At 37.4% G+C, this 26,268-nt stretch overlaps 1 protein-coding gene across 5 annotated transcripts in view; it reads left to right on the top strand.

Annotated features, from left to right (window-relative positions):
- Positions 1-857: 857 nt before the first annotated feature.
- The window catches only part of PHF14 (PHD finger protein 14), a 161,115-nt gene continuing 135,704 nt past the window's right edge, over positions 858-26,268 (top strand). For 3 of the 5 annotated variants that reach the window (XM_053974350.1, XM_053974358.1, XM_053974366.1), the window contains exons 1-4: positions 858-941; positions 1,428-1,538; positions 13,370-14,016; positions 18,241-18,385. In XM_053974350.1, coding sequence (XP_053830325.1) covers position 941; positions 1,428-1,538; positions 13,370-14,016; positions 18,241-18,385 — 904 coding nt within the window. In that variant the 5' untranslated portion in view covers positions 858-940. Of the gene's footprint in view, positions 942-1,390; positions 1,539-13,369; positions 14,017-18,240; positions 18,386-26,268 lie in introns of those variants that run through there. The other 2 variants (XM_053974333.1, XM_053974342.1) reach the window with 1 other exon arrangement.

A 26,268-nucleotide genomic window follows, 5' to 3' on the forward strand; every position in this document is an offset into this window, starting at 1 on the left:
TACAATCCATTTGGAAGCTTTCCTGTTTAGCGCTATTCTCAATCCTCAACCTCTAAAAGTCATACCTGTGTGCCAGAGCATCAATTATTTTAAAACTTTTGTGCAGGTGGCTCATTTTGGTGGTGTGGGAGAGAGAGGTGAAGGGAACTCTAGAAAGTGTGCATGCAGGGGCCAGGAACAGCCCTGGCAACCGAGGCAAAGCTGGGACTCTTGAAAAGGCAATGGGCCAGCACTGCTGTCTTTGCTGTCCATCTCACCATTAGGTTTTGTGCATTTGAGCTCCCAGACTCATGTGATGTGGTCAAACAATAATCCCTGGGATTTCTATTGTCACAGAATCACAGAATGGTTTGGGGTTGAAGGCACATTGAAGGTCACCTAGTTCCAACCACGGGCTAGGACACCTTCAAATAGACCAGGTTGCTTAGTGCCCCATCCATCCAACCTGGCCTTGAACATCTCTTCCTATCTTTTTTTTTTCCCCCAATGCAATGGATTGCTGTTCTTCAAAAGTGCAGGAATGAGCTTGACTATGCAATAGAGTCCACGAGAAACTCAGCTCTTCGAGCAGGGGTTAAATGAGAATAGCTTTGTAACGCTTTTTCGTTTCCACAAGGGGAAATGGAAAAGTGGCGGAGTGTTTTTTAGGGCTGTTTTTTACAGGCACAACCCTGAGAATGAGCGGTTCTGCTCTGACAGTGCGCGACCAGCGCGGCGCACAGCAGCAGGCCGCGCAGCGCCGCGGGCAGCGCCGCTCCCCGGCTTCCCTTCGCCGTGCGCACGCGCCCGGGCGGCGCCTGCGCGGCGGGGCGGGCGGCGGGGCGGGCGCGGGTCTGCATCCGGGTCGCCGCCGTGCCCATTGTCTGGGGAAGGGGCCCGGGGCTCGGCGGCGCTGCACCCGAGGGCCCCTGCCCGCCCGCCGCCCACCCGCGCAGGCTTTAGTAAGTGATCCGCAGCGGTTCTGCCGGCCCTGCCCCGCGGGGGTGCCGCTGTGCCCGCGGAGCGCCCCCGCCCCCGGGGGAGCGGGCGCATCGCCGTCCCTTGGGCGTCCCACGGTCCCGGCTGCGCGTCCCCCTGCGTCTGGTCCCTGGCGGATCACGCCGAGGCGCGTCCTCGGGGGATGCTGGCTGCTCCGGGGGCCCAGCGCCCGCGTAGCCCTGCCGGGGCTGCGGGCAGCCCGCCGTGCGCGGTGCCGTGCGGTTCCCGGCGCCTGCAGGGAGCACCAGCGCTCCGCCGGGAGGGCGGACCCTGCCCTGCCTCACCTGTGAGAGCGGGTGTCCCCGGGACCCCGGTGCGGCTGCATCTGCCGGCTGCTCTCGGGACTGCCCCTGTGTGTCGCGCCCGTGCTGCCTTGTAATTTAAATGCCCTTAGCGGTGCTGAGTTCTCTTTATGCCAGCCAGTAACAACACTGTTTTTTTCCCTGCAGTGGACCGCAGTTCGAAGAGGAGACAGGTGAAGCCTTTGGCAGCTTCGCTGCTGGAAGCTTTAGATTATGATAGCTCTGATGACAGTGATTTTAAAGTTGGAGATGCTTCAGGTAAATATGCTTTCTCATCTCCTCGGTTCAGAATTATCTCATTTTTGGTTTATGGTTGCTCATTTAATATTATATAGGAGGCAGAATGCTTGTAGTGAGTCTGCTGGGACTTGGAGCCCCTTGAAGGGAGTAACTTGATTGGATAACTGGGACTCAATACATCAGTTGTGATTATTTTTTTGCGACAGAAACCTCACGATTGTGAAGCAAGTTTTGGTAGAAACATTTGAGTAGCTTTCGTGCAGACTGCCTTAACTGTATTTATTGCTTTTGAGTTCTTCAGTGTAGGGATAATTTTTGGAATATTCACTGTATTTAGTATTGAAATAAGAATCCAAAGCCATTTTGTTTTGGACAAGCCTGGATAATAGTTTGTTTTGGACTTTTGAACTTGACTTTTTCTCAAGGTTAATTCTACTTGGTGAGTAGGAACCTAAAGCAGAAAGATAATCTGTTCTGGTTTTTATTGTATTTTACAATAGACAAACTTAAGGTGTCCATTCAGATAGAAATATATGGAAAAGTGTACACATTTCATATTAGAAGGAAGTCCTTAATACAGAATGTTGTTGCTTTGCAGTCTTTTCTGTATGTGCAGATTCCTGTGTCTGCAGTGAACATTCACAGAAACTAAAAATAGACAAGACGGCCAAAATAGAATTAGTAAACTTAAGTATATTGAAGGAAAGAAGAAGAAGGGATAGGACCATGTTGGTCAATAAACTGCACATTGGATGTTCTGTGGTGTATGCTGAGGGAAATAAACAAGAAGATGCAGGATATATAAGATGTGAGGGAAGCATTATGACAGCTTATCAAATAACTTGACTTTGTTATTTTTGCACTGGGGATGCTGGTGTATGTTTTATGTGAATGTACAGTGCAAAAGTATTCCCATTTAAAGGCTTATTCTTTAACATTTGGCAAGTTCCTCTGTATTGATGAACTTAAAGAGCTTAACAGTAATTTACCCAATGTCAGGTTTTAAATCTGCCCTAATGCTCCTTGTTTGGTTTGGGTGGTTGGTTTTGTTCTTCTCAGTGCCTCTTCCCCTAGACTTAGACATATTTCCCTTGGTTGTTCTGACAGAGCAGGCTGCAGTGGCTTAAGAGAGTAAAACTGATGTCATCTTACCAATTTCATTTTAAGACTTTTGGGGGCTTGTTTAGTCTACTCTTTTAATTGTGTTCTGAGGCTTTTTGTGATCCTTTCTTTTGAATAAGGATATAATTTGCCATAGATGGAAATGATTTTTAATTACCAAAGAAAATCTCCCTGTTTTGGAACAATAATGTAGGCAGGATTTAAGGGAAGATGAGGATTGGAAAGGGAGTATGGGTGATGAACACATAATTCAAAGCAGTATATTAGTTAGTCAAAAGACAGTCATTTATTAAAAATAATGAATGCAGTTTTCTGACTCAACATTTTCTGAGTGCAGAAGATTCATTTGTAATTGCTATCCTTTTTGACTTTTAGGACATTGTATATATACCAGAGGGGGCTGGTCAGTATCTAGCCTTGAATGTATTTCAAAATCAATTTCTTTTTGAGGAAGTTGAATGGATTTTCCTTTAAATATCCAACTGAATTGAAACAAGCATATGGAAAAATCCAAGTTCTACTTAAAATGTTTTTTTCTAATTGCTGTTTTATGTTCCTGTATCTCATGAAGTGTTGTTTTAGCATTTCCAAACTTATATCTATCATTTGTAGGAGAAATTAATGTTCTGTTTAATAGCACCTTGAAACAGCAAAAGAATTTGACATCTTATACTTTAGATGAAGATTTTCAGTGTGGAAAAAGGAATTTGTGAGGGTTTGGAGAAGTTGGAGAATAGAAAGTTATTACAAGTAAGAGTTTCTTACATGTAATACAAGTTTAAATGAATAGTTGCAGGAAATCTGAATCAGAACATCCGTACCGGTTTAAAATGGAGCTGTTATAAGATACTGTAAAATTTGTTTGCACTTAGTCCATTTCAATTTGGCTGGAAGAAGTGATTAAATAAAGGGATTTTCTTACACACACACATATACACACACACACACCCCCATATATATACACACACACACACATATACAGGACTCTCCATGAGCAGTCTGTTGCAAATCAGTATTTAGTATTTGCTTGAATTCAAAATGACATTGTATAGTTTGCTTACAAAAGGAAGTAAGTGTGTCAGAAGTAAGAACCGGTTTGCATTGAGTATGAGCATAAATTCTAGTATGGTAATTCCACAGCTCCATGACTTATGTTTATTTCAGTCACAAATGCATGTATAGGTGTTTAAAATAACAAAACAAATCAGAAAATTAGGTTAAAGGATTATTTAAATATGGAGTTAAAAGAATTCTGAAGTTGTTTTCTCCCTGATGACTGTGTTATGTCCATATGTGTGAGCTTCAGGATGTCCAGTGGTATGTACTAGTAGATGATGCTGTGCAAATATATGGGGGCTGAACCTAGAGCGCCCAAACTTTAACATACCGTCATTGTTCTGCCAGATTTCTGGGAATATGCAATGCAGTAAGGATTTGAGAAGTTGCTATTAAGTGCTTTTAGGAAGCAGCTGGCATTTCTGAATTTTTATTTTCAGAGTCCTGGCACCTTGGTACATTTTTTCATTATAAAATATATTTCAAATCACCTAACTTCTATTTCCACAAAAAAATCCACAGGCAACGTGGACTTTTACTTTCATTGTAATTAATTTCTTTTCTTTTGGATTTAGGTCATCCCAGCAGTCAGTTGCCTTTTCTGCTTAAAAGATCTCAATATTCTGACATCTCTTTAGAGAAATTGATTTTAGAACTGTTACATTCTTGTAAACTTGCTTAATGTAAATAGTTTTCAAGCTTCTGGGATTTTCATTATGTTTATACTGAACAAAATAATTTTTAATGGCTTCTCTGTTTCTGTTAGTGATGCCATATTCTAAAGTACTGTATTCTTCTGGCTTTTATAAACATCTTGAAAAAATTGTTCCATGAGAAAGACTGTCATGTAATCTTAATGTGAGATCAATCAAAAAAACTGTCCCTTTGGAGTCAGAGTGTACAAACATGTGACTTGAAATGATGATGCTGTACATGCTGTAATATTCTCAACTTAAGGCTTTTAATAGTATCTTTCACAATACACATCAGTTATTTGAAGTTTTGCTTTTAACTTAACTAAAGCATGCTTTGGAGAGTCCTTATGTTCAGTTTTTTTCTGTAATGGGAGCAGCTGGAGATACACTGATGTCAGAAATCAGAGTACAGGTTTAGAGTAATTCCCAGCAGGACTCTAAAGCAAGAATTTACCACTTTTCTTCTCTCTCATTGGTGAACTAAGTCAGTTTTGTCAATGCCTGTACTGAAATTGAAATCACACAGAGGAATGTAGTGGTTCCTGAACAGGAATCACGTGTGAATTTAAGGACTGCTTCCTGTTGCAGTGTAGCAAAGGAGAAAAGAATGAGTGCTGCCTTTGAAGAGCTCATTCCTGTCACTACTTCTGCTACTAGTCTTATTGACTCAAATTTTCACATACATTCTTTTTTTTTTTTTTTTTGTTTTGTTTTGGTGTTGAGTGTGAAGCCTGACATACATATATATTATTTACTATTCTTGCAGTTGAAGTCAGTAGAAGATCTGTTTAAAACAAGTAATGATCTACATAAATGCATATATTATCTATTCTTAAAAACCTATGTCTTGATCTAGAAATAAAAAATTGGAAATATTATTATCTTTATGTAACTTGTTTCCTCTTAGCACAATGGAGATTACACTTTTGCTTTCCTATACAGAATATTGTAATATAAAGAAGTGTTTGTGAAGGATCAAAATACTGTAGTGTTTGACAGTACTGAAATCTTGATGCAGAAACAAATACACTTGGTTTTTTTTAGACTAAACTTAAATATTAGGCAAGAGTAAAGTTTTTTCAATAGTCAGGGAAGGTAAAAGAAAATGTTGGTTAGTTAATCATTAGTAAATTATCATATATTTCCATATTAATGTGTACTTCCTGAGACTGGAATTCACAAGGGCTTTTTCTAATTGAGAAAATGGAAAATACCAGCATTATGTTCTGTTGGAGTATCTTCATCCCAGGTAAAACGTCTGTCTGCACAGGTGTCTGCCACCCTAAGTAAAACTTTGGAGTCACAGACAAGATTTTCAACTTTTTGTTGTAAGCACTGGGATTTCTGTTATTCCAGGTGTTTGCTGACAAGCAATTGGTAGGGCACCCAAGTTCTTTTAGAACCCAGCCTTCAGTGTTCTAACTTTGTAAATGAGGCACTTCCTAATGACTCAAGTCAAAATTGGCAATCTTTAGTTTTAAGTGGTTTTGCACCTTGAATAGATATCTACTGAAATGTCATATGACATAATTATTGCTAGTGTAAAAGTGAGGAAGCTGCTTACTAAATGACTTTCCTTTGTTCCCTTTCCATCATTTTTTCTATTAAACTAAGTACTTGTTTTCTGAAATGTGTAATTGTGAAATCAGTTGTCAGTTTCATCTCCTGCTCTGCCCAGTCTCTGTCTGCAGTTAATACATATTAGATACTTCTTTTCAAAACATTATTTGAGAAGAAAGTTTCTCCCCTTGAGCTGCAGCATCTTAATCTATATTGGTTTGGTGTGTTCTTAATCACGTTGTTTTGGACAGTTCAATTTTTTTAACTGCCAGCACCACCGATGTCGAATTGCCAGTAGTCTACCAGTGTTTAATCATCATATGCAGCAAAATAGCAGAGAAAGCCAGGGGCATATATCTAACTGGTGTGTTAGATTTCTTGGAATTATGTTGCAAGTGAGGTATTAAGCCTTTAGTTCTTGCTTATAGTTTTATTGATCACAGCATAATGGACCGCTGTGTCTAATAGAAAAATGTGGTCACAATTTTGCCAGTTACACAGCTTTGCCTTTTGTAATTTAAAAATTCTTATTTTCTGTACATGACCTAGGTTTTCCTGCCTCTTTTTTTACATCCATTTATTAATATTGTAGCTTTCTAGTTAGTTTAAGCATTTCCTTAAGGTATTATGGAGTCTTTATCTGTGATATCTAGATCAGATGTGTAGGAAGTACAGCTTCTTTTGCATGTTGGTATAGCACATGTGCCAAGGATTTTTTGTGGTACTGGAGCTGTTCTTCTGTAAGGAAATTTATGGCCAGAGGCTGTTGACAAACACTTTCAGTAGTGCTTTCCACAGTTTCCCATCCATCAGGATGCAGGCACCCTGGGTGAGGGATTGTACATGGTGCTTTAGCAGAGATCACTACGTAATTTCACGTAATCTTGTCAAAGGCCTGTTTGCCTTGTGGTGGGGGGAAAAAGAGGGTAAAGGACCAATAGATAAGATGGTGGTGGTTGAGTGACATTAACCTCACCTGCATCCTGGTTTTTGTTACTGGTCTCAAAAAGAAGGTATAAGGCCACTGTAGGCTATTTGTCACATGATGGCTAGATTATTATTGAATAATATTTTTTAGCAGTGATAACTTGGTAGTTGCTTTCTGTGTTGCATGCTCAGCTTTTCAGTGTTCCAGGATCCTTGATTATATTCATTGTAGGTAGCTTTGAGCACTTCAGAAAGACTCAACCAGATAGGATTGAGCAAATAAAAAAATTTTCTAAAATTATTCCAAATGCTTCTTGTCTAGTATTTGGAATTTGTTAAGCTTTTTTAGTAGAAGAGGCAAGTCCAAAATTGAGTCCATGATTGCCTTTAACCAGCTTATCCTTTAGAGTTCACTTAAAACAATCTATAAAGCTGTTTTTTCAAAGGGCTGCTTATTAAGCTAAATACTGCATTGAAGAACCAGACTGTCTCCTGTGAGTGGTTGGCCAGGTACTTTTGGAGTGTAGCACTTGCTCTCTGTATACATGTATTTTCTTAGAATATTGAAAAAAACCTAGAAATTGTGGGGTGTCGTATTTAAAATTGTTTGTAAAACGGTCCTGCAAAAAACCTGGGAGGATTTTTTTTGTTGACTCATGTAATGATTTCAGTACGTTTACCCTGAAGTCTTGTGTCTCATGCATATTATACAAGACTCCACAGCTGAGTGGAGTGTTTCTTTAGTACACTTTTTTTTTTGTATGTTAATTCTGTAGCATAATGTTCTGTTCTTTTCAGAATTATCCTCTTTAGATTTGAGTGCCACCTGCTGTTGTGCTTAGTAGAGCTAAAGATACAAGGTATAGAGGAATAAATGATGTCTTTCTCCCAACTGTTATCTTTCTTATTTGTCCTCAGTTCAACTCTGTATTCTTCACTATTTGATGGTGTATCTGGCCCCATCTTTCACTTAGAGTAGCTGTACTTCTCTCCTATAGGGAATGACATGATATGGTTGCCAATTTGAAAGAGCCATTCTTTAAGCATTTCTTTCAAGGAGAAAATTTTATACTGCAGCCTCTTCCTTAGTAAAAATGCAGCTGATAGAAGAAGACCTGCAAAAATTGCTGTTATCACAGAATAGGTCTTTGTAGAAAAACACCTATCACAGTGGATGCATTCAGATCGAGGAGAGAGATCTTTTACTATAGGTATCTCTGGTGTGTATATGATTGTATAAAGGAGAGTAGAAAGCAAAATGTGCAGGCAGAAGGCAAGAGAAATTGAAGGAGAGAAGTGAGTGTTTATTTGCTTTCTGCTTTAAATTATTTCATTGTGTAGTGTTGATGTACAAGAATCAATGTTAGTAAATTAGAGTGCTGTTAGAGATCAAACTATACCAAGACTAAGATTCCCCCCAACACAAAATGAAAGCTTAAATTGGCAAGAAGTCTAAGACTATTTAGAAATGCATCAGCACAGTTAAAGCATCAAAAGAAATGTCTGTCATAGATTTATGGTGGGGAAATAATGAAAGCTAAGTTAAAAATTTCAGTTAATTTCAACATGGTAAAATCTTGTATTACCTTATTTACAGTAAGACAAATTGTGTACATAGACACTTGGCACCTGTGAAATGAGACACAAAATACATTTTGCTTTCAGTATACATATGGCATATAATCTGTGGTATGTCTAGTATGAGAGTATAGCTTTAGGAATTACTTGTAAAATGTTTATGGGAACTGGCAAGTATCACAGAATTTTAGAATTGTGTACTCTGGAAAAGACCTTTTAAGGTAGAGTCCAACTGTTATCCTAGCACTGCCAAGCCCACCACTAAATCGTGTCCCTAAGTGCCACATCTACACATCTTTTAAATATCTCTAGGGGTGGTGACTTAACTACTTCCCTGAGGAGCAACCTTTTTTCTGTGAAGTTTTTCCTAATAGGCAACTTAATCTACCCTTGTTGCAACTTGAAGCTGTTTCATCTTGTTCTATCACTTGTTATATGGGAGGAGAGACTGACCCACCCCTTGCTATGCCCTCCTTTCGGGTGGTTGTAGAGAGTGATAAGGTCTTTCTTGAGCCTCCTTTTTGCCAGACTTCTGCTCCAGACCTTTCACCAGCTCCATTGTCCTTCTCTGGACACACTCCAGCATGTCAGTGTCTTTCTTGAAGTGAGGAGTTCAGAACTGGACACAGGATTTGAGGTGTGGTCTCACCAGTGCCTGCCAAGTACAGGGGGACAGCCACTGCCCTGGTCCTACTGGCTTCACAGACTAGGATGCCATTGGCTTTCTTGGCCACTTGGGCACGTGCTGGGTCTTGTTCAGCAAGATGTCAACCAGCACCCCACACCCTTTTTCACTGAGCTGCTTTCCAACCCCTCTGCCCCAGTCTGTTGTGCTCCAGCATCTTGATGGCATTCAAGATGATCTGTTCCATGACCTTCCAGGGTCAGGCTGGCAGGACTGACTGGAGTTCCCTGGATACTCCTGACACTTCTTGTAGATAGGTACCACATTTTTTTTAACTTCTAATCATATGGAACCTCCCTGGTTAGCCAGGATTGCTGGTAAATGATTGAATGTGGCTCATTTGGGCCCACAGACCTGTGTGTGTCTGAGAGATGTAGCAGATCACTGACCATTTCCCCTTGGATTATGTGCTTCATTGTGCTCCCTGTGTCTGTCTTCTAGTTTAAGGGGATGGCCACCCAGAGAACAATGGGTCTTGCTGTTAAAGACTGAGGCAAAGAAGGCATTAAGTACCGCAGCCTTTTCCTCATCCTTTGGCTCTGTTTCCTTCCTCATTCAGTAACTGGTGGAGATTGTCTTTACCCTGTGTTTTGTTGATTATGTATTTATTATCTTTTATGACAGTACTCAGATTAAGTTCTAGTTGGTCTTTGGTCCTTCTGATTTTCTCCCTGCAAAAAAATTTTCTTCACATCATCCCTGTAGTCCTCTTGAGTTGCCTGCCCCTTCTTCCAAAAGCCTTAAATTCTCCTTGTTCTTCTGAGTTCCAGTTAAAGATCTCAGCTCTCTGTTCAGGCACATTAGTTTTTCTCTCTGCTGGCTTTCACGCACGTAGGAATGGCCTGTTCCTGTGCTTTTAAGATTTCCTTGAAGAATGTCCAGCCTTCCTGGACTGTCTCCCAAGAGACTCTGCCGACCAAGCCTCTCAACAGGGCATCATCTCTGAAAGTCCAGGATTGAAGTTCTGCTGACCCCCTTGCTTGCTTGTCTGAGAATTGAAAATTATTGTTTCAAGTTTGTTCTGCCCAGAACACCCTCCAGTCATCACATCACCCACAAGGCCTTTTGTGATCACAAATAACAGGTCCTGTGGGGAGTCTTTGCTAGTAGCCTCCCTTGTTGTCTGTGTCAGGCAGTTATCTTCCACATGCTCCAGGAACATTCTGGACCAGTTCCTCTCTGCTGTACTGTTTTCATCAGATGTCTGGTAACTTCAAGACCACTGTGAAAATGAGGTCTAGTGGTTGTGAGACTATAGACTGCTTATAGACTATTTCACTTTCCTTTTCGTCCTGGTTGGGTGGTCTTTAACAGACTTCCACCACTATTGCCTTGTTGGACTTTCCCCTGAGTCTTTTCCTTAAACAACCATATTGTCATTACACTCTAGACAATCAAAACACTCCCTAATGTATGGGGCTATCCCACCACCTCTCCTTCCTTGCCTGTTCCTTCTGAAGGGTTTATAGCCATCCAGCCCAACATTCTGGCTGTCCATGTTTTCTCATGTCTACATGCGTGCAACTATGTCATAGTTTTTTACTGCTGCTCAGTGGCTTTTTGCTCCTCCTGTTTGTTCCCTGTGCTGTGTACATTGGTGTAGAGGCACTTCAGCTGGGCTATTGATCTCTCCACCTTTTTGGGGGAACAAGCCCTAAGTCTTACCATGACCATTTTCAGTCACGTCTATGTTTTCTAACACATAATAACCCTTGTGTCTTTACAGCTGCACGGATCTCCATTCCCTACTTCCACTGAGGTGACAGACCAAAGATCCTATGCAAAGATCCTTTTCCCTCCTCTTTGTATCTGGTGTACCCTGTATGTTGCCAGGCCTGGTATCCTATAAACTAACCCATGATCAAAAGACTGTTCAAGATAATCTGAGTCAACCCCCTGCCTTGGTCAGAAACTTCTTTCACTAGACCAGATTGTCTAAAACCCTATTCTACCCAGCCTTGAATGTTTTCAGTGATGTGGCACCTACAACTTCCCTGGATAGCCTATTCTAGTGTCTCACCATGCTCATTGAAAGGTTTCTTGTGTCCAGTCTAAACCCTACCCTCTTTCACTTTAAAACTGGTTTCCCTTTTTCTGTCACCACAGGCCTTGGTAAAAAAATCTCATAAGCTCTGTTCTCCCTGGAGCCTTGTCCATGCTGACCCACCCCAACTCTTTGAGCCTGTCTTCATGGAGTGTTGTAGCCTTCTCACCATTTTTGTGGTCTTTCTGTGGAGGTACTCTCTCTCAACAAGGAAAGGCTGAGACAACTAGGCCTGTTCATCCTTAAGAAGAGATGACTGAGAGGAGACTACATCCCTGTCTATCAGTATCTGAAAGGAGGATGTTGAGGATGGACCAGACTCTTTTCAGGGCCAAGCAATAGGACAAGAGGCAGCAGGCAGAAACTGATGCACAGGAAGTTCTGCTTCAATCTAAGGAAAAACTTCTTTAGTGTGCAGGTGACCAAGCACTGGGACAGATTGTTCAGAGATTTTGTGCAGTCTTCCTCACTGGAGATTTTCAAGAACTGTCTGCATACAATCCTGGGCAGTGTGGTCTGGGATGACTCACTGTGGTCCTTACCCATCCTGTGATTCTGTAGCCAAAGAAATTATTGTAACTTGAAAACAATTCTTTTGGATTGCATGTTAGTTAATACTGGTTTTATTTCTTGTGTATACCTAACTCATATTCTACTTTTTCAAAACTTCAGCTAATTATCTTGTACTTTGATTACTATAATTAAAGGCTAAGAGATGTGAAGAAGTGACTGAATTATGTTTTTCTCAAAGACTGTAAAAAAACCTTGTGTTTTTTTCTGGATCTCTAAATGTTAGAACATATGTTGGAAACTTTTAGTTTCTATTAGCTCATAAGAGGATGGGTAGCTTTGATGTCTTAATCAGTAATAGTAGCACTTATGGACCTTTTTTGTCAATAGTTATATAATCTCACCGAACGCTTCCACATGCAGGTATACACAGTAAAACTGACCATTATATTAAAGTAATAACTAGCAGTCATTTGCAAGGTTCTTTAGGGTGGTAAAAAATGCCATATGAAATGACACACTGTGCACACCTACCTCAGTGTCTGTTTATTTGGATTTATACAGAGCTGAGTGTGCAGAGAAATTCTCTGTGTAAGGTGATACTGAGTGGTGGAGATTTTTGGGTTCTAACTAAAGCAATTAAGATGTTTTCTTTTTTTTTTTTTTTTTTTAATTTGTGAGCATCAACATGTTTCATTTTTGCATCTGTATGACATTGGTGATGGCTTTGAGCAAACTGAAAACTGTAGCCATTGCCTAATTGATCTCTTCATTGGATCAAGAAACTATATTTTCTTTTTAAAATTTAAAAAAAATTTTTCTGAGTTTTACGTCATTAAAACAATACCATAAATGAAAAGCAATAGGTTCATAGAAGATGAGAGATAGCAAGGTAGATGCTGTTTATTAAGTTTAACAAGTTCACGTGTCATTTTTCAATATTATTTGCATGTGCTTTATAGTAAAAATCTCTTTTTTATATAAAAATCTTTATTCTTTTCTGTTGCTCATGTTGGCATGTGTTAATTAATGAAATACTGAGTGCACACAGAACAGTAATATATAAGGTATGAGTAGTGTAAGGTTAATGCAGTGTAGTGCAGCTGCAATGCTGAGTGAGGCATAGTTTATGTGGGATTAATAAGTGAACTAACCTTGGAAATTAAAAGAGCCCTCAAACCCAGAAAAACAAAGATGTATTAAAAACGAAGGTGTGGGATTATCCATATTATTATTAGTACTAGCTATGTAAACTCTTCATTTTGTAATTTCAAAACTCTTCTATTGGATAGCTATTTTATTTTGAAGATATAGAAAACTCCTCCAGAAATTAAAAACTGGAATATGCTTTAAGATGTGACTTCACATGGAAATTACTCTGTACTACTGCTTTTTGTTAATATGAGCTGCAGTTCAAAGGAGCATATAATGCTCATTTAATAAGTTCTACCATCTTTTTCTTTTTGGCATCTTAAAATGCACTCATGTTTAACAGATTCTCAACATAGCACTCGAAATAGCAATATTTGGACACCAGCTGAAAAAATAGGTGGAATACCTTATGAGGGAGGAACATGCATCATTCTTTTGTTTAACAACTTGCTTCAAGAGATTTTATTTTTGGGGGTACATTTGTGTCGGAACTTTTTTTAAATTTTCATATGCTCAACAGATTCTGAAGGAAGTGGTCATGGGAGTGAAGATGCATCTAAGGACAGTGGTGAAGGTTCCTGTACTGAATCAGAAGAAAATATCTTGGAGGAGGAACCGGCAGAAGAGAAAGTAGAAGAGCAACAGCTGAAAGCCTCCACTGAAGAAGGGCCAACAACAGACAAAGAGGTAATTAAAACTGAAAAGAAAGAGCAAGAAGATGAAGAAGAAAAGCCAAAAAAGAAGAAAGAGAAGGAGAAAGCAGCTGAACCTGATGCGGTGGCTGATGAGCAAACAAATGAACCAAAAAAATGGAATTTGCGCAGGAACCGACCTCTGCTGGATTTTGTATCAATGGAAGAACTAAATGATATGGATGACTATGACAGTGAAGATGACAATGACTGGCGGCCTACTGCTGAGAAAAGAAAAGGAAAGAATGCACTGAAGAAAGAGGGGAGTGATGGAGATAACGAAGATGATGAAGATGACGGGAGTGGAAGTGATGAGGATGACAATGATGAGGAAGCTAATGAAGAAGATAATAGCAGCACGGCTAGCGATGGAGGATCCAAGAAGAAGAAGAGTAAAGTTCTTAACAGGAATAATGCAGATGATGAGGAATTGACAAATGATAGCCTGGCTCTTTCACAAAGCAAGAGTAATGAGGTAGTGCAACCAACTTTCTATAATATATCTGTTGACAAATGGAAACTACTCCCCAGTAACTATTTTGTTAATATTAAAAGTTAAACTGATTGGCTGGTCTTGTGTTCACACAATAATAAGTGAAGCAGGCAAAATTATGATAAATAGGCACTGCATATTAAATAACCTTGGACCATTTGACCAATCTAATGCCACTAAAGTCAATAGTGGGACTTCTCTTGGCTTTACAGAGATTGGATTAGTACTAAAACAAATAGGAGGTCCAGTATGCAAACCAACATTTGTTAGTGAGACTTGTAGTTCTGTTTTAGTATAAATGTTGTATATCTATAATGTTATGAAAGTTAAAAGCATCTGTGACATAATCATAAAATAGATGAATGAGGCATTATTCTTTACGACAAACATCAAAGTCTGAACAGAGTTCACTTATGGAAGAATTTTCAGTAAAAAAACTTAAATGCACACTAGGTTTAAAATAAAATAGAATAATTATGATAGTTTATGTTAGATTTGCTTATAATAGTCACAAGTGAACTAACTTCTTGCCATACTAAAAGTATTTGGGTACTATGATTATTATATTAAATATCTTCTGATTGCAGAATGTGAATATTATATATAAAAGTTTTTAATAATGTAACCTTTTTTCCCCTATTCACAATTACAGTTGCCTTGAAGATTGTGCCTGGGGAAAAATTAAGATACCAGGTTGTCACTGTGGCTGCCTTCATGTTCTGCAATAGCAAAATTCTGAAGAAAATAAAAAGAATTGCTATAAAATCTATATTCAATTTTCAGGATATAATAATCACAATGTCAACATAACATTTGAGAAGTGGTAGTGATATGACATTATTAAAAGTTCTACTGTTCCCTTTAAACTTCGTTTAAATGTGTGAAGTGACAGGGAACTAAACAATATTTGGATTAGGTCCAGTTTAGATAATTTGATAGGTATTATATATATATATTTATATTTATATATTATTGCAAGTGAGCTGTGCTGTTTTAGCTACTAGTAATAATTGGGATTTAAAAAAAAGGCATGATTTGTTTGGTTTTTTTTCTTCTTTTAACTTTTTGTATAGGCATCTTCTTTCCTTGTCAGGCTCTGTGATTCTGGTATTATTACCTGCCTTTTCTTGGCTCAGGAGCTGAAAGTACTCTACCAATACTAATGATCAGAACTTGTAACACAGAGAGGCAGTTTTCTTTCAGAGTTGCTTCTTATATCAGAATGGAGATGTGCAGCTGCATTCTTAGTGATATATACTTCAGTCTAATTTCCATTGGCTTGGAAAAACAGACCTGTTTCAGAAACTCAGAGCTGTCTCTGATGTATCTTCTTTGAAGCTTCTTAGTATCATTAATATCTTATTCTGTTCTTGCCTTAGATTTAGAACAGTGATCAGAACATAAAATCAAAATTGAAAATTTGAAGTTCATATTATGATTTTGTAAACGTGCTGTACTGTTTATGACTAGGTCTTTGTCAAGAAGATTTGCAAAAGTATCTGTAGACTGAATTATTGACTGTAGTTTTCAGATTTCTGATACTCAATATACTGTATTTTAACAGTATGCTCTCCACTGCTACCATATTTTGAATTAGTAAAAACAGAAAAAGTGTAAAAAAAAATCTTGTCTCGCAGATACATCTAGGAGAATCACATCACACTGCAGAAACAGAGTTCTTAGAAAACTGAATTCTTAGATGTTCAAATCCATAGTAAATTTAGGAAAGAATGTCCAGGTAATTAGTTCTGAACATACTGTAGTGTCCTCTGTATGCATTCTTTCTTTCTTTTCTTCACTTATTTTTGGAGGATGGAAACTGCGGAGGGTGTTGGGGAGGGGTTGTTTGGTTCTTGTTTCCCTGTGGTTTTTATTTGTTTATATTTTACAAAAGTATTTTGAGGTCTGCATATACATTGTTTTAACATGTGCTGTAATGAAATAATATGTGCATTTCAATTGTATTATGCACAGAATACAAAGTTAGCTTTCTTTCCTGAGGTCAAGCATCACTGGTAGGTAAATGGTGCTTTTCTGTTTTTATAATTATGACCTCTTTATAGGACTCTTCTATTCTCAATGAGGTAGTCATTGTGTTTTTAATTTTTTCCCTTTAAAGTTAAAAGTCTATGGGCATGTAGCTTGAAATGCTCACTTTTTTCATTAACACCACAGAAATGGGAGTTACATAGTGATACAGTTTCTCCCACTTCAGTAGGGAACAGGACTTGTTCAGGAGTTGCAGCAGTTACTGTTATATGTAAAAATTTCCATGTTTTGGATGAGTCTCTCAGGTGCTTACATAGACTAAAAGCAGAGGAGAGCAGCACACTTTCCAGATCACTCCCTCTCCATGCCTGCATAAAAAAATACATTGCTCAGTTGCTTTGTTTGACCTGGTAGCTGTCTTCACATGAGGTGAGCCTTAATGGTTGGGGATCCTAACAATAGAACAAAAATTTTATGCCCTTTCATGACTGCTTGTTTGTTTGGGTTTTTGGTCCATGTTTGCTTATGTTATCACTGCCTAGACAGCTAGTGTTATTTCAGTGTTTTTACAATGCATTGCTGTTTCTTAATTTAAAGTAATACTTTGGTGTTTTTTGGGTTTGTTTTTTTTTTTTAATTACCAGACCTTCGGCTTCTGTAACAGTAGAGATTACCAGTGTCTTTTAAACTTCTCTCAGTGAAGCTAAATAACAGTTTAAATGAAAGGTACTGTCAGAAAAAGCTGATCTCTGTAGAGTTGTGACATGCATCAGAGAAATCTGTGCCATAGCACAGTTAATCTGCCAAAGTTAGGGAGCATCCACTGCCATTTTCCTATCTGCAATGTGAATGATAAGCTAAACATGGGTATTTTGAGTAATGTTGGGCTGCAGTGATGTCCAAGTTTATTGCTTTCTTCAAAATGCTTTGTCCTAAAAGGAGTATGTTGGAAGAGATGCTCTGTAAGTCTGAACTCCATAGCAGACTCTTCTACTTTTCACAATTAGTTGCCTTTGTGTAAGCAGTGCAACTCTGTGAATGTTGTTTTCTACTTCTACATGGGCTCCTGTTCCCTTAGGCATAGTTTTGGTGCTGTATTTTGTAAATGGTGAGTTGGAATTAGAAAGAAATGTTTGAGAGCGCATCTTTCACCTTATTTTTTTTTGCTGACGCAGCAGTTTTGGACTATATTTGCACATTTTGAATGGTACCTTTGAACTCTCAGCCTCTTCGCTTTGAAACTACTCCTGTTTCTTTGTACCACAATGGTTATTTTTCACTGTTATGCTAATTTTCATACTTCCTTATATGCCTTCATATTACCAATAAAGGTAGGTCTAGTATAAAATAAATATATAAAATAAAGGTAGCTCTAGTATAAAAATAAATGAATATGTATGGAGGCCATGAAACTGCAGAAGAGACAGTGGCCCTATCTCACAAAGGTAATAGTAAGAAGACAGTGTTTATTTTAAGAAAACTAATTTTACATATAACTTTGGTCTATGAAGCACTTCTTTGTGTTTTCTTAGAAAAATTCCCCATGAAAACCCACAATCTGTTTAAGAGCTGTGGTTCATATTGTAGGTTACCAGAACAGGGCAAATCCTTACTCCTCTATATAATCAGAAGAACATATAGTTTTAATAAATCGTATGCACAGATACACATAAATTTGCATTAGAACAAAACCATACAGAGTTGATAATTTGTTATATTTTATGTAAGTGAAAACTTGGCAGGCTTGTATTAGCTGTGTATTCTTGGATTTTTCAGAGCCATGTGATTTTTTAAATTTTAAGAAGATGAAGCAACTTTTCTGAATGTTAATACATTTGAAGGTCACCTTTGGTCTTTTTTTAAATTTTGGTTTTAAATGGCTTCTTAAGTATTCTGTTTTGTAGAACATAAATGATTCAAAGACATATGGTTCTGTCTTGAGGATTCTGTGTTGAGATTTTTGTCTTGACTCTCCTCTGACCTCTGGATGTTAACAGGTCTATAGGTTGCATTCACATCCATGCATACCAGCTCTTGTATTCATGGAGGAAGTGTTTGAGCATTTTGACAACAAAGAAGCTTCTAGCCTTATGAAAATAATGTTCCATGGTTTTTTGATTGTAGTTCAAAATTTGAGCAAATAACAGATCTTCTACTTGCTTTAAATAAAATTGAAGTTCCTGGCATAATCCATGTGTCTCCATTTTTCAATATTAGGACTCATTGATCCTTGAGAAGTCTCAAAATTGGAGTTCCCAGAAAATGGACCATATTTTGATTTGTTGCGTTTGTCTTGGAGATAACAGTGAAGATGCTGATGAAATAATCCAGTGTGACAACTGTGGAATAACAGTGCATGAAGGTAACACAACCCTTCGTTATTTATTACAGGAGGAAAGCATATGCTTTGCTTTTAATAAAATTTTGACTTACTTTCTTGAAACAACACCTTTCAATGCTGGTGGGTATTTTTTTGAAATACTGCATTGATTTTTTTTTAGTGGTGTAACAACCATCTTCTACTTCGACAAAGCAAATATAGGAACCTGTGTGATGGGACATAGTCTACAGATACTGATGTAGTGAATGACAGTCTGCAAATATTGGCGCTATACACTGTATTTTCACTTTAGGATATTCTATTAATTGTTTTGTCTTACCTATTTCAGTATATGAATTTGATTGCATAATTGAGATACAAGATAATGAGAATAGGAGACCTTCTAAAAGGAAAGATTATTTCACCTATATTTTGGCTGTACCAAAACAGCAGAGAGAAGGGGAAGAAGAAAGGTATTTTCCATGGCATGCATTTATAAGTGAAAACAGCTAGTCTTGAACTTCTTCATAATTTTCACTGACATTTTAAAACAGGAGAATTTTGAAGTTAGAACACAATCAAGTTGTTGTTTTGCTAATTCCTTCAAAATCAGGACTATGTGTGCATAATAAATGTAGGTGATCTGGTTTTACAGAAGTACTCTAGAATAATAATTTAGGTGAATGTATGGAATTTTAACAGCTTTACATGGAAGATGAGACTGTATTGTGTGTTGTTGGTCTTTCTCTTGAGTTTGGAAGGTAAGGGAGATACTAACACAGAGAGGCACACCTCTTTTTTTAAAAAACAAAACCTTTTTTTCTCTGTTAACCAGGTTGGGGCTTTTTTCCTCATATCCTGTACTATTTTAGGACTTCACCCCCTTTTTTTAGGTTTTCCCAGGAAAATTATATTAAACTACTTCTTAAAATAAAAAGAAAATAGGCTTTCATTTTTCAGAAGCATACCAGGCATTTATTTAATGTGACTCTCTTAATTTAAATTTTTTTTGAGCTGTTTAGAATGTCTTTCTAGGTAGGAAGTGGTTTTATAAATCCTATACTCACACTTCAGTTTTCTCATACAAGGTAGAAAACTGTTTCAAAACAGTATTTTTCTTGCATTGGGATGTAGTTCAGTTCTTTGTTTGACATCACTTAGGGAACTGAGGATGGAATTTCTGTCCTGTTGTTCACATGCCTTACACTGTGTGTCCGTGTGTACTTTTAGCTCTTGAACCTGTTGTGGTCTTTAGAGGAACTAATCCAGACTGTCAATGTTACTTAGAGAGCAGATTAGTTAACCTAATTTATGATGAGCTGGATCACACTCCAAGTGCCTTTGAGGGCATTAGTCAGATCTTACTGCCTTCTAGAAATGTTAGGCTCCTAAATTTATGTTTCTTGCAGAATTTGTTCTTCTGTATCCATGAAGTTTTTTGGAAAGTAATGTGTAGAGAATATATTTGATTTGAAATGCAGTATCAAAAAGTTAGTTTTATAGAATCATGATATATCTTATTTTCCCCCTAGTACAGTCTAATATTAACTCACAAGGAACTCATCTTTTGCTGATAGTTATAAATGCATGCTTTAGAATTCCCCAGACATTACATCCAGTCAATACATCCAAACTCTAAAGCTGTGGAGCTCCCTAAAATTTTTTCCATAAGATTTATTTAATGATTGCTAAAGTGAAGAATGATTGTGATAGAAGAATGATCCTCTGCCACTTTAGAATGAAATGATAGCAAATTATTTATTTTATTTAAGAGGAGTACTTTAAAAATCCCCAGAAGATCATGTCCTCATTTTACTTAGTTTACTAAACTTCTGTCCCTACAAAAATAAGATTATAGCTGGCTTTCCTCTAAAGGAGAGTAGTTCCATAGTTCAAAAGTCACTTGAATTTTAGTAGTTCAAAATCTGTTTAAAAAGTAATTGCTGCTATTCTTTTTACAGTGTTCCAGGCAAAGATTCCCTGTAGTTCCACTGATACAAAGAGTGCAATGTGTGTGTTTCTTTTGTTGTCATTGCAACAAAGTAAAATGTATTAATTCAAAATACTTAATTTGTTAGTTTCTTCTGATAAGTTCTACAGTGTGTACCAGGTAATTGACTATAGATGTTGGGTAATTTTTCACATTCATGGTTGAATGTTTAGTTAGCTCTTTGCAATTCCTTTTAATAGTAAATACTTGAAAGTGTGTATGAAGTACTTATGAAGTTCTGTTTGAACAGATGAAGTCTTAGAGAAAAATAAGCAAGCTGTGAATGTGAAAGTAATTGATGACTGTGATATAAATGTAAATTTCCGCAGCAACAATTTGAAGCTGAACAATTTGGAGATTTACTTGACACTTTACGTGTCTGTTTCATTGCTAAGTATGTATGAATATAGTTTCAATAGAAATGGACAGTTATTTTGCTGTACTTGGATATTTTTCTGTACTTGGATATTTTATAATGATAAGTAAGGGCAAGTGCTGTTTTAAATCTGAGCTTTTTTCAGTATTTTTTTTTAAATAATTGCTTGCAGCAAATAAAAATATTACTGTTGTGTTTAAACCTGTGTCAACCACCAAGCCCAACACAGCCATTCGCTCCCTCTACCACCAGAAGGATCAGGAGAGAATGCGAAGGGTAAAAGCTGGTAAACTTGTCAGTTGAATTAAAGACAGTTGAATAGGGAAAGCAAAAACCATGCACACAAGCAAAGCAATTAATTCACTGCATCCCTTGGTCAGGCAGATGTTCAGCCATCTCCAGGAGAGCAGGGCTCCATCACATGTAATGATTACTTGGGAAGAGGAGCACCATCACCCTAAACGTCTTTCTTCCCTCACTTTGTATGCTGAGTGTGATGTCACATGGTCTGGAATATCCCTTTGGTCAGTTGGGGTCATCTGTCCTAGCTGTGTTTCCTCCCAACCTGCCACACGCCCCCAGCTTCTTTGCTGGTGTGGCAATAGGGGAAATAGAAGAGGCCTTGGCTCTGCACACATCCTGCTCAGCAGTAACAAAAACATTTCTGCATTATCATGACTGTGTTCAGCAGAAATCCAAAACATAGCCACATGTCCGATGCTGTGAGGAAAATTAATTCCACCCCAGATAAAAGCAGAACAGTTACAAAAAAAAAAAAAAAGGAACCTTTGAAGATTTAGTTTGATCTGGTGATCTTATATATATACATATGTTCAATAACTTGGAGATTTCTGCACTCCTGCCCAGTGGTCACTGACTGACTATTTACTTCTGAATGCACAAGTAATACATGAAGACAACAGCCTATAATTAAGAAGTTGCAGTCAAAACCAAAATGCAGTGCAACAGTTACTTTTTGGTCCTGTTTGCCTAAGCATTCAATTCAGCTGATTTCCAAAATAAATTGAAAAGTAGTTGAACAGGTAATTACTATATAATCATATAATAAACATGGCTTGCAACTTTGAGAATTATTTTTTTAATGTTAATTGAAGCAAGGTTTACTCTTAATAGCATTGGCTTTGATCTGTACTTTGGAAATGTATACCCAGATCATAGACATAGACTGTATTTATAGTCGTTTGTATTCTCATATGCAGCTGCTTGGTAGTTTGAAAAATAAGTTCCAGTAATGAGCGAATGTGTTTTGTAAACCCATTGAAATCCAAGAATTTGGTTTTATTTTTTTCAGGTTTCCTTTAGTAGGTATATTGCTATGGCTGCAGATATTATGTTGTGTCCAGAAATTTGTTCTAATATTTGAGCTTTTGGGTTTTTCAGAGCACAGTATTGAAGGAAGTGTTTCCTACTTATGAGTTGCATAGAAATCAATGCAGTGATGTTTACCTGCACTTAGGAAGAGTAATATGCCCATTTCTTGCAATCTGATTTATTCCGAAATGCCCAAAGCATGGTGGATACCACAGGGGTTTTCTTCATAGATTTTATGTGCAATGTCAAGTGGTATTATGAATGAGCCTGTTTTCTTTTCTTGTCTTCTCTGTAGCATGGTAAATAATTATGTGGAAGGAGTGCACTCCTTCCTAGGGTCCCACCTAGGGTCCCACATAATGATGATATTATTTGTTCTTCCTCTGAAGACCTTATTTTCTCCTCATTGAGTACTGTTTTCTTCACTGGGAGAGGGTTCTACACCCTTGACTTATGCCTTGGTGCTCTGTTCAAGTGGAAATTTCTGTCCACAGAATCTTTCTGGTGACTGAGAGAGGTTTTTCTATGACAGCTATCTCAGTTTTAATGTGAAGTTATTCATTAGCTGAGAAAATACTCCTCTGAGTCAAACTCACTTCTTCTGGACACCAGGGCTCCCTCCTGGGTATTTGATACTACCACCTTTTCCTTTTGAGGACCTGGTGCAGCAGCTGCCTGTTCAGTTGTGACTTGTATTCCTGTTGGATTGCTTGCTTGCATTAATGAGCTGTTGCATAAGGTCTTCCACGGAAAAAGAGGGATGATAACTCATCTGGGAGCAACTCTGTCAGAGCTCACATGGAAGAAGCAACATGGCCAGGAATTAGAGAGGAGTGGAGTTTTTATTCAGACCTAAAGTCATGGACCCTTAATAAATACCTTTACTTGACTTACTGATGAGTTCTGAGATTGTGAGAAATTCAGTTTACTTTCTAATGCAGCTGTTTACTGTGTGAGGTTCTTGCATGGCCTCTATCACTTGTCCAAAAGCTGTCTTTGCACTGAAGACACGTGTCCAAAAATCTGTGGTTAGTGGAGTAAATAACTGGTTTGAATTGTAACTGCCTTTAAAACTGCATACGCGTAATGCTAATTTCATACCCACTCTTACACAATGCATTCATCTGTTAGTTTGAAAAGCCTGTAATTAATTAATAAGTCCATCAATTAAAAATGTGTCCTCATTTCACATATCAGCCTATCCCTGTCACATCCTCCCTTTCCCCCCCAACAAAAAAGGGGAAAAAGTCTTTCTTACTGAATTTGTACAGTTGCTTTTCAGAATTTTTACTTCTGTATGAAGATAATTGTCATTTTTTATAAAAGTCTTCTTTAGACGCCAGTCTGTCATTTTGGATAAATGCATTTCTGCTAAGATCTTGTAATAACAGGACACCCCCAACTGTGTTGTCAGTTTTTTTGACGTCTTGATTACAGTGTGTCTGAAGATGATGTCTGGCACACATCGTAGCATGTGCCACAAGTGTAGGTAGCTTGCTTGCCAGTTGTTGTCCTTGGGTTAGTTGCTGTGAGTTAAATGAGAAAAGTTCTACATTTTTTGAGCAGTTCCATCTCCTATCTTAGTTTCTTACTGTATTTTGAGGTATATGTCAGAGATTATGATTATTACGATTATGTCAAAAATTCTCTTGCTAAAAGTAAATAGTGTAGTTGCCATATGCTCTACAGTGTAGTAAAATATTTTTGCATTTTCATTTTGCCCCTTACTGTGGTCTGCTGCTGTCTGGTATAAAAATCCATTTTTCAAAATCATGTACTTTAGTACTCTCCATTTACTAAATAAAAATACTGTTCTGAATTTATGATGCATTAAATTATTAATATATTTATTTTATACTGTTGGTCCAATTAAAAATTGATTGAAATATATTTTGAATGCTGTGTTCTCACAACATTTAATTTTACAAACATAGGGTTTACCATCTAGTTTGTGTTTCAGAGTACATATAGATGTAGTTGGTGCATGCAGATATCCTGTTTGGCAAAAAATTACCTTTCCAGAGAAACAGACGACCAGCTGCAGCCATGAAAAGAGTTAGGTCTCTGTTCCTGTTTCTCTCAGTGGTATAAATTTCAGAACAATTATTTTAATGTAACTATTTTAAAGTGTGTGCAATTTCTTTTTATTGACAATCACATGAAAATATAAGCTATTGGCAGAGTAAAATGGTATCAAAATCAGGGAATAAAAAAATTTGTTTTCTGTATCTAATGGCATACATTCAACAGACAACTTGGCTGTAATCATAATATATAGATGGCATTAATGGAACAGTAAGTGGTGTGAAAATTTTATCTTCTTGAATTTCATGTATTTAAATTCATGGGTTAGTATTATACTAAACTGGTTTTATTGTTTAGTGTTAATGGTGTTCAAAGAGGTGTCAGAAATGGAGTTATGATACAGAAATCTAAGAGTATACATACATGAGGATTTAATGAACTTAAGTTCAAAAGGAGCTCTTAGGGGCGTTCTGAACACCCAGACTTCAGAATTTTTTGTGAATGTTAAGGAAAGGCAGCATACATTTTAAGCAAAGTGTTACTTGATGTTCTTCATCATATTTTCTAGTCAAAGGGGCAGCTGGTTGACTTATTGCCAAATAGGTCAGAGGTGCAGTGATAATACTTGGAACCAAACATGTCCTTTACAGGTTCTGTATCCTTCCCCTGTTGTCCTTTCAGGCCTGATGTAGTCACATTGTCTGTACAATTGGGGTACTTTTAGAGGGAACCTGAAGATTACCTCCTGCTGCTTTTACTAAATGAGCCCTTAAGTTGCTTTCCGTTCCAACAGGAGCAATTCCCAGTAATTCATTCAGAATAGTTGGATTGATCAACTTTAAATTATCTTCAGTATAGCCACTTAATAGTAGGATGGAATGATTTACCAAGTAGCAGCTGTGGATCTGCATATCTATGCATTTTAAAGTAATGAAAATAATACTTCTAAATATTTTTGTTATTTGGAACAAAATATTTTTTCAACATAGCAAAGTAAGGCAGGTAGTAGTAAGTTGAACCTTTGTTGTACTCAGCATTTTTAAAGGTTCTAAAATGATATATTCATGATTTATTTAGACTTTGGAGTCTGCTGAAATTGGCTCTAAAAACAAATCAGTTAAGAACAATTACAAAGTATCTTGTGTGAAACCTAGTTTCAGAGCCAACAGGTTTTGTATTGCAGCTTTGATTCAGCAGCTTTATTTGGCACTGTACACCAGGTCAGCAGCAGTCTTACAGGCTAGACTTCCTTTTCTTCAGCTTTGTGGTGGACCAGATTGTTTTGATGTTTTTGTCAGCAATGATTAATGGTAATCTAGTCTGTTTTCTCCAGCTAAAGACCGCCCCTTTTGCTGGTTGTAACAGTGTGGTGTTTAGCTTACTAAACACCAGTTAGGTAAAAGAGTAAATGCCTCCTTATCTGTCAGAGATCTTAAACTCTTTAAAGCTGTCACTAAGATTTATATACAAATTGGGGCAAAAAAATGGTGTTAAAAATATGGACCTTTTTTCTTTTTCCCCACTTTGGAAAAGGATATGTATTTGTATTGTTATAGAAATAATGTTTAATGCCAACACATGTGATAAGGATAGAAATACTTGCAGCACATTTGTGTCATTTTCTAGGAGGAAGTATAAAAAACAATCAGGTATAAATGACTGATAAGTATTATAAAGCAACTATTTCAGAATGAAGGTAAGACAATTTGAGGAGGTTATCATTCTAATTTTAGTAGAATGATGGCACTTAGGCTAGAAAAGTAAATCTAATTACTTTCAGTTGGTGAAGAAGCATCAGTGTTTGAAAGAAACTGATTTTATTTTGCTATGTGGATTGAGGAGAGTATTACTGCATCTGTAATGTTAAGAAATTTTTAGTAAGTACTTTTAAGAAAATGTTAGTATGTTTTGAAGTCAAAAGGAATTACTAAAATGTTATTCATCAGCTGTATGATATCAATGGGCTGTGTGTTTGTACATTACTGTTATTGCTGAAAAGAGATTTGCTGGCATCTATTCAAAATTATGTTATTAAAATAAAAAAAATTACTTTGTGGATTGTTGCTTTAAACTGATGCTACATTATAAGGAAAATGGAGTGACTCTATGCATGAGCTATATGATCTTGTATATCCCTAATGAAATTTGTCTGTGAATGCACTTCAGCACATTACTTGTCCTTTCATTTTAGGACACTTGTTA

Source organism: Vidua macroura, chromosome 1, assembly GCF_024509145.1.
Source record: "Vidua macroura isolate BioBank_ID:100142 chromosome 1, ASM2450914v1, whole genome shotgun sequence".
In the NCBI taxonomy this organism is placed as follows: Eukaryota; Metazoa; Chordata; class Aves; order Passeriformes; family Viduidae; genus Vidua; species Vidua macroura.